Here is a 9,713-nt window from a genome sequence, read left to right as displayed (position 1 = left end):
TGATTACTGAAATAGAACCTCTTTAAAGTCATAATATAACAGACTTGCTTGAAGTTCAGTTCAATTAAATAATTTATGTTTTTGCAATATTACTCAAGGACTTGGAAGTGATTTTAAAATGGGAGACCACTGCACCCTCAGTATTTTTATTGTTTTAGGAGTCTCAATCTCTGCTTCTTAAAATTTTCAGGGCGTTTTATTCATACACTGCTTAGCGTAACGTCTTAGAACCTGCCTCTCTCTTTTTCTTCTATTTGACAGCATTATTCTGTGCAGATACGCATTTTAAAAAAACTCTCTGTGGCTGAAAACTTCGCTCCAAAGAGTTTAGGTAGATAGAGATTTTGATGTGGGCTTCAAGGGGACCAATGTTTGAGAAGTTTCTGTAGAGCGTTCACTTGGCACAGAGCAAGGTTAGAACCACGCTGGGACCTTACTACATAAAAGAAGATTGCTGTAGGGTCAGTCTAGAATCAGCTCATTCTATTCAACAGGGAAGATTAAAAAAAACCTCTCCTTATGAGGAAGTTAATACATAATTTCATATCCTTGTGGAAAAATGCACCTTTATAAAGCTATCCTTCTCTTTTTTTGTTGAGCTCCATAGATGCAGACTTTAAACATACAGCCAGTGTCACTGAGTGCTGGAACACACAGAATATCTTAACAATTTAATTACATTAAAAGTTATGAAGAGTTTTGGCACTGTCTCCTTACAGAAAGTTAGGTACAACTAACAATATGAAAACATTACGATAAGGGAATCGTATAGCTCTTTGGCTCTCTTGTAATACTTAACTACTAAGGCAAGAACTGTGTGGACCTTAGGGTTGCTTTTTCTTTGTATTTTTATAAAATACTTGACTAAAAGTTTTAAAAAGTCACCTAATCATCTATAAATGTCAAATGCTGCATATTAAAATATATGCTTCTTACACCTTTTTGTTCTGTTACTAGAATTTTTGCGTACTGATGAGAACACACATGTTTGTAAACTGTTTAGTATGACTTTATGAAGACATTCTCTGTATAAGAGAATTTGTAGGAAATAATCATTGAATGCTGTAACTAAAATGGCCCGATTACCCATTTTGGGAGCGCTACGATTCTCTCAACAGCTTTAGCTCTTTCATCCCTATAAAGTTCAACTAAAACAAGTAACAACCCCCCCTTTTCAATGCATTTGTAAACCCCTCTCGTTCCAAGGTTTCAGGTGCACATCATAAGGAGGACATTTCAGAGTATTCACTGGCTTTTCAGATTTCACTAGATATGGCTAACTTCATATGTTACGTTATTGCAGTATGCCCTATTGCCCTCCTTTTATTACAACATGAAGTGGGTGTAGCCTTCTGCGCCTGTAACAATAACATCCATCCATATCCTCATGGCTTCTGGCGACGGAGCAACCATATAATATATCCGGTCATGTGTCTTAACACTGAAAGTGAGCAACGGGTTGGGACTCTAAAATAAAACAGAAGGAAGGATATCAAAAGAATGAAATCAAAGCCATTTATTGGTGCCAGAAGTGAAATTACTTACAGGGAGATTTACGCTAGGGTTAAGGAGAAAGATAAAATGCAAAGTGCTGTACTGCTGCTTCCTACATTGCAGCAGCGGAAGCAGAGATGTGTTTAAAGTGTTTGTATCTACCTCAAACACTTTTCACAACATATTGCCACTAGACTATTACACAGTAGTAGAGGGCTCCGAACTGTTGTTTCATGCCCAAATAAGGAACTCCCCCACTCTGTCCAGTGCTCAAAACCACCTTGGCTTTCACAAATCCAGTGCAAAGGATATATTCAGCTTGTTCACAGCTCATATAAATTACAGATGAGAGGGAAGGGGTGTCATGAGCTGCTGGCACCAGTTAACTCCCTCCCCGGGACGGAGGCATTGCAGCCATCCCTTGATTTGCCAAAGCCACCGATTTCAGTGGCCTCGCCACTGGACTAAGGAATTCCTCACAGCAAATCCTGCTTGGCAGGTAGACGCTCTTATCTCTGCTTTCATTAGTATATTTTTTTTTAAAAAAAAAAAAAAAGAAAAAAGTGCTAACTACTGATCTCGCTTCATCTTCCTTTTTCTCTGCTTCGGGTTTTTTTTGTTTGTTTGTTTTTTCCAGTAATGTCAGCTCTCCCTTTGACTTTACAGCAGCTACCATACATTGGGTACTGCTTTATGATACTCAGTTAAAACAACAACAAAGTTTACCTTATATGCATTCTTTAGATGATCATAGTAGACTTCTTCAATAGCTTGAAAATATATTACACCTTTCAATTTAGTTTCGTGTTTGTCTAAAAATGGAAAAGAGAATGACTTGAGAACTGAAATGAACAGTACTTCAAGAAACAAAAGCTTAATTTGCATTTTCATGTATGTTCAGCTGATAAGTAACTGGATTAACGCTTCTGCTTGTGAAATCCAATAGAAATCTTCAACCTTTCTTAATAGTTGGTCAGTTTTGTAGAGAGATGCATTTCCTACTTTAATATGTTTTCTTTTCCACCTAGTTTCCAGGGAAATAAAGCTTTTGCAATTTCCTCATCTATTTGCAAATCACTCCCTTCACTGTAGTGTCTAAACATTATGGCTGGTATCAGTCCACAGAAGGACAGACATCTCTCAGATACAGCCACTCTTCCAATACCATGAAAGTCAGCCAGACTTCACATAGCTTGCAGGCTAAGACCTACACTTTGCCTTCAAAGGAAAACTGTTATGATAAGCAAATCTGAAATACAATTTGGTAGCAAAAGCTTTACATTAGAACATTATTTGTGCTTGTACTTACTAAAAAAAAAAATATGTTTCTTCCCATTTATAATAATCTCCTTCGGCCTCAAGCTAGTATTTATTATTCAAATGTGAGGTTAGCAGATTGTAGGCAAGCTTCTATGAGCTCTGACACATGGAAAAGTTTATAGGAGGCTAAAAGTTCCTGGGCACCACCTGCAGCATCATAACTGTGTGTTTGCACTCTCCTACTCTGACACCCAAGGTAAAAGCCAAATTAATTAGATGCAGTTTGCCCCTCTTGCCAAAGAGAACTCTATCTTTGCTTCAGAGCACCCAAGGTAAGAACACCTAAATGGATGTTCAGGGCTGAGAGAGGCTGAGAGCCTCAGAAAAGCTGAGAGTTGGGGTTGTTCAGCCTGGAGAAGAGAAGGCTCCAGGGAGACCTTAGAGCAGCCTTCCAGTACCTAAAGGGGCCTACAAGAAAGCTGGGGAGGGATTTTTTACAAGGGCAGGTAGCGATAGGACAAGGGGCAATGGCTTTAAACTGGAAGAGGGAATACTTAGGTTAGATATTAGGAAGAAATTCTTTGCTATGAGGGTGGTGAGGTCCTGGCACAGGTTGCCCAGAGAAGCTGTGGCTGCCCCATCCCTGGAAGTGTTCAAGGCCAGGTTAGATGGGGCTTTGAGCCACCTGGTCTGGTGGGAGGTGTCCCTGCCCATGGCAGGGGGATTGGAACTGGGCTTTAAGGGCCCTTCCAACCAAACCTTTCTATGATTGTTACTCCAGGGAGGCTGCTAACGAGGAGTAGGTGTTATCCAATGGTACTGCATTTCTGGTACCATTATCCCCCTGCAGCAAAGCTGAAATACAGGGTGAGAGTCTTCTCACTTAAGTTTTGATATCTACAACAGAGGTAACAGCTGACTTAATCTTCCTTCAAAGGCAATGGAAAGAAGCAGACACTTGCAGGGGGTCAATTTAAACTATTTTAGACATCTTCTGATACTGCCTTCTGTCCCAGCTTTAGCTACTGAATCATTAGGGCAAGGAGGATACAGACTGTGAACTTAAAATCTGAACAGTCACAACTATAATGTTTCACAAGAAAAAGGAACAGGGCAGATAGGCATCTACAGTACCCTCTGTTTTCCTGCAATAGAAGAGAAATTGTTAAATAATCCCAGAGGCTGTTAAGAAGCATCACAACTGCATGTGACACTGAAGGGCAAACTTCCTTCCACTCCCAGTACTTCTATATTAGGGGAATATAATGCCTTCTGACCCCAAGTTAGTATCACCTTAACACTGAACAGTCATGCAGAACATCTTTATCAGTCCCACGAGATATTCTGCTGTCATTTTGAACACTCACGGAACTCAGCTTACATCCTATCGGTAGCTGCAGGCAGTTTTGAAAGCTTCATATGATGGCAAAAAGAAATCCCAGAGACCAAATGATACACCACTGGGAATCTCCCTGCCAGGCCCCGGGGACCAGTACTGTGGTATAAGATTACGACATTATAGCACACATTATACTAAGCTAAATGCAACAATATACAAAATATACTGTCTATGCAGTGCAAGCAAACAGCGATCCACTCTCCTTTCAATCCTCACCCGGGGTCGTGGTTACAAGAGCATTTCGGGTACCCACGAGCTCCCATCGCAACACTCTTTGTAGAGTTCCCTGTATGCTTCAGGTCAGAAAGTGCAGATGCTTCAGTTGCTGCACTAAATTGTCAGACTGTAGGGTAAGTTCTTTGTTCAGTACACTTGCAAAATAATATACCAGTATATTCACTTAGGACTTCAATTACTCTGAATTTACAGCATCAATATTTATTTTGGAACTCTACTATATATTTAAAGATTTAGATGGATCCTCACTCATACAAGCAGCTGCAGTTTTGTGCAGCTGGTACAGAATTCTCATGAAACTATGTTTGTTGGCTGGAGTCATTTTAACGTTATGAAAAGTTTTCTTTGGTAATTGAAATTGCATTATGGCAACTATATTGCAGTCAAAACTGAAACTCTTAACTATTAACATAACTACCAAAAAAAAAAATATCAGTACCAGATGGAAACACTACTGTATCTTATAGGCCTTGCTAACCAATAAACCAGATGTTAAGAACAAAATTAAAAAAAAAAGTTTGTCACATTCTTCATAGTATTACCGCAAACTATTATGAAATACTCAGTGGGTATGTAATGAATTAATGTAATGAATTCAAATATGCGTTTTAAAAAAAGATGGACTGAGCAATGCATAACGCTACCATCAATTTTAAGTTCCTTATGAGTTGCTGGAAAGCAGTAATGTCACAAAAGGAAATGGAACTGTTTGGGTGGTTTTTGTACCCAATGCTTTCTTCTGCTTCTTAGCAATGACCATCCTACATACACTCCTGTCTGGCCTCTCCTAACAATAAATATTCAGAACACAAAGTCATTTTTCTGGCTTCCTCTGAAACTTCAAACTCAAACCACGTGTAGACTTGCACAGCAACCAGACATATATGTTCTTAAATTCCAAATTTCTGGGTTTACCCTAAGATAACAAACTAACGTAATGCTTATAACGGCTCCACATGTAACACAACTTTGTGTACAGAAACCTCTTTAGAGTATTGCATGTTGTTCATTTGAAATTCCTTAGACTCTCAAAACATGGCAAACTACTCCTGTATATTTAATTTCCTGAAAGACTTTTCAGCACATCAAGTAACGGGACTGCAGAAGCATTCAATTTAATTTTCAGGGTAAGCATAATAAATTATATTCTTGTATGAAAGGTACAAGAAATCATTCTGTCATTGGGGGAAAGTATGTAATATTTTAAAATAAATTATGTGGAGCCATTATTCTGTGTACTAGGAACCTGATAATCTTCCATTTTTTCCTCTTGCCTATCCACATCTCTCCCTTTGTTATGCTCACTTCTGCCTTACCTGCCTTTAGGACTGAACACTATAGGGAAGGGATTGCATGAGCTCTAAGTGTACACGTAAAACACCCAAGTCAATGAAAAAGTAAGTTTTATTTGGGACTCCCTACATGTTCAAAACTCAGCTGAGGTTGACTGGAAAATAGAGGGACAGATGTACCCTAGTAGTGATCCTGCAACCTACCTGCATAATAAGTAAAAGTTCTCTTGTTTCTGTCAAAAACAAACCATCGTTTTTTCCATGTTTTAATTTTTCCTCCCATTTTAATCAGGAAGCCTCGGCAGGTCTTCTCCGTGAGGGAGACATGGTAACAGGTCTCTATGTTGTGACCAGCTGTTTCGATGTGACTTCGTAGGTCAAAGTCTTCCTTTCTAATGGGCAAATAGCGAGTCAAGGGACGGGCCTACAGTACAGAGAAGAAAATCACATTATTTTCAACAGAAGTCTTAACTTCTCCTTCACTCTTTCTGCTGCAAGGACATAACTGCAAACTGCCCATCAATTCTAAGAATGAACATAACAAAAATAAAGCGCTTTTGCTGCAGCCCTTACCATCTTTAAAAGAAAAATCCTTAAAACTTGTAACTTTACAAAGTGTTGGATAACTTTATAAAAGCCAGATTAGAGCATAGGAGTTTCTTGAAATCATCAGTTGATAACCTGGTAAAACAGGGGCCACAGCATAGAAAGGTTGTTTTAGAGTTAAAACACTAATTAAATGTAAAGGAGTGTTGCTGCTTTAGATGAAGTGTAAGAACTTCATTTGCATGATGTTAAGCAAACCCTTTATTTCTCTGGGCTAGATACTCACTACGCACATCTCATTCATTAATATTGTACTGCTACAGGTATTTTCATTATCAAAATATAATATAAATAATAACAACATGCTGTTACAGGAAAAGATAATAACAAGAGTGAACTGTAATGGCTGGGTAGTTTCACAGAGGTTGCTGTGAACAAAATAGAATTATTTTCTTCTGAAGGAATTAAATGAGGTATCTAGTTCACAGTTGGCAATAAGCTATAGAGCGCTGATACGCAGCCCTCTGCAAGAGATGGCAAAGCGGCGCAGGAAAACAGTGCCTCATTCTTGATTGCAGTTCAAGACTCCACATCAAGGTGGGATAGTGTCAGATGGGAGAACAAGCAGGAGGTGGTAGTGGTTTGGGACCTCTGCCAGCAGAGGGAACATGCTTGTTTTCTGTGCTTGAAGGGTCTATGTACAAATCCCCCCCCTCATTTTAAACAGAGAAGCCAAGTCTCTCAAGGCTTCTGCTGCAGTCAAGGCAGACAGAGGCGACATCACAGGATGATTCAGAACAGAAGCTGAATTCAGGTGCTTTGAATGACCTGTGAAAGGAGCATCTCCCTCTCCCTCCCTCTCTCCCCTGACTCCAGACAAGTCAGTGACCTGGAGAACCTAATCTGCCCCTGCTCCGTGCGTAAAGTTAGCCTGTTAAATCCCACTGAGAGTCACAAGTTGAAGGGACTTTCCCTTCATTGCATTCTCAAGAACCTCCTGGTGCAATGGGAGCTGTGTTGCCCGCAAGAACTCTCAGCACCTTTGTAAAATTATGCAGTCCTGTACAATACAAGCTGGCACCAGCTTTGGCAAGTGCAAAGGTGGAGTTCCTTCCCCTAGTTTACGTTTCTAAGTATCAGGAAGTGCTGGGGGGGGGGGGGGGGAAAGACACCCCTGTACAAAGGAAAAAAAAGTTAACAAAAAAATCGTAGTTATTTTTGACGAATAGGTTTTGTCTTCCTGCCAGTTCATTCTTCAGCCTCTCTGCCAAGTCTGCCAATTAGCAGTAACTGATCGGGCATTCTATTACAACACATGCACGTTCCAATTTGGGATAAAGATAGAAGCATTGCATTGCTGTTTACGCCATACTTGAGTTGTCATTAAAATTTCTTAGAAAAAAAGAAGGCATTCAAGTAAAGTACACATAAAATTTAACATTTGGTAATTACATTTTATATAAAAACAAAGGAATGGATAAATTTAACCAGAAACAGCTTAAAGTTCCTGTGGGGTTGCCCTATTGTTCTGATTTAGCGTTATCAATTAGAAAGGCAAGTTATGTAGGAATGTTCATTAAAAAAATATAATAGTAACTCATGAAACAAAGACTTAGCAAAGGTAGCACAGATAAAAGCAGAAAGATATTCAAATATGATATGGAATCTTCTGCACCCTGATACATATATTAAGATGGAGACATTGTCTTGCTATTCTATACTAACAATAAAATGACTGCCTAGTTATTTGCTGTACCATGTAGTTCTTATTAATTGTGGTGGAATAAACAAATAGGTAAGACCTCTAAGCCTAAAGAAAGCTCAAGATACCTCTGAATCTTAACAAGCAGCAAGAAGATGTAGGAGGTAACACTGTTTTAATTAAACAATGTTTCTCATGTTGTATAGTCCCAGTAACATTAGAAAAAACACTATTTCCTCTCTCCAGTAGATGTGGAGCTGGAAAAACTTCTTTATCTGTTGTGTTTTTTTTTTTTTGTTTGGTTGGTTGGTTTGGTTTTGTTTGTTTGGTTTTTTCCCCCAGTCAAATATTTGGAAGCGACAATTCACATTCCAAGATATTTTATGTATTACAAGAAAGAAAGAAAAAAAACACCAATGCTTTATAAAATTAACAGACTCACAAATTTCTGTTGTTCAGGCCAAAAAAATTCTGATTTGCCCATACTCAGTAACAAACCTTATAGGATTAATATTTATACTTTAGATATAAGATGCTAAATAGATATCTATGCTATTATTTAACTTTAAAGGAATACTCGGACATCTAAGGCTCCAAGAGCCCAAATATACTTTTAGCAGCACGGTTACTAAATGCTGCCAGAAATACTAAATCCACCTATTCAAGTGAAAGCAGTTCTGTTTACCATTGGCAGAAATACACTTAGTCCCTTCTGTATATCAAGGGGAAGTCTTGCAATTAAAAACCATTTCATGTCAACATATCTCACCTGTGCTCTTTGTTTCTCACGTATTTTGACCTCCTTTTCAATTAATTTTTGCCTCTGGCTAGTTTCTTCTTCCAGTCTTTTCTCTAGTTGTTCTCTGCGGCGCTTCTCTTCTTCCAGAGCCCGTTTTTTAGCTTCCATCTCCCGTTCCTAAATACCACAGCACATGCAGAACTTCAATTATATGTGAAACTATAGTTGGTCATGTAATTTCTAAGCTAGGAGTAAATCCTTTTTTGCCTCTTTAGTAGTCAGAAATATATATCCAGAAAAGTGGTCTGAGAATTGAAATCAGAATTGCCAATATTACCAGTCTAGAAATGAAGGTTCTTCTTAAGCAGCTCTCCTAGCAGGTGTAGGACAAATGCTGACCTAGCTTCTGGTGGGATTTTTGCCATCAGCTCACCATTGAGATAGCAGCTATGGCATAAGGACTCAAAGATGTAGTATGAGGCTGAAACCAGACCACACAAAGCGGGGAGAGGTAATTTTTTAAGTGTCTATTAGGTGTAAGCTATTTAGGGTCCAACGTTGTGTTTAGGAGAATATTATCTAACATGCCCACTCTTAGTTTTACTCATAGAATTATGCTTACCCTGGTCTCAAGCAGCCTAGTCTTTTCAGCATGCGCTTGTTTCAGAAGCCTCTCCATCTCTTCTATTCTTGCAACATTTGAAGTGCTAGCACTGCACAAAAAAATCAGAGTTATTTAAAAGAATACTTGGTATTTAAGGACATATTTTACAGTCTGACCGTAGACAGTTTAAGAATGGAGTTGATACTGTTCTGATCCAACTCAATGCAGTAGGCACTAACAAGAAGTGATGTATAACGTATACGGTACGCTCTCAATGTATACATTCCCCATGCAGAGTTGTGAAAAATGCAGACTTGAGTGCCTAAAAATGCATCTTGTCAGTCCCCTGTGATCTTCTCCTAGATAAGAGAACATGGATGGAGGTGGTTACCATGTCCTAACAGAACACACTACTGACCCTCAGAGCTGGCATTAGTAGC

General features: G+C 38.9%; 1 protein-coding gene across 1 annotated transcript; it reads right to left on the bottom strand.

Annotated features, from left to right (window-relative positions):
- Positions 1-1,326: 1,326 nt before the first annotated feature.
- LOC104157017 (pleckstrin homology-like domain family B member 2) lies at positions 1,327-9,382 on the bottom strand (the record flags this gene model as incomplete). Its single annotated transcript, XM_009706670.1, has 5 exons — positions 1,327-1,467; positions 2,221-2,306; positions 5,887-6,106; positions 8,700-8,846; positions 9,292-9,382. Coding segments are annotated over 5 exons (685 nt in total), but the record flags the coding sequence as incomplete, so codon positions are not given.
- Between the last annotated feature and the right edge of the window lie 331 nt (positions 9,383-9,713).

This window comes from Cariama cristata, unplaced genomic scaffold, assembly GCF_000690535.1.
Source record: "Cariama cristata isolate BGI_N322 unplaced genomic scaffold, ASM69053v1 scaffold16380, whole genome shotgun sequence".
NCBI classification, from domain to species: domain Eukaryota; kingdom Metazoa; phylum Chordata; class Aves; order Cariamiformes; family Cariamidae; genus Cariama; species Cariama cristata.
The sequence above is the reverse complement of the archived record's forward strand: the minus strand, read 5'-3'. Positions and strand labels throughout refer to the sequence as shown.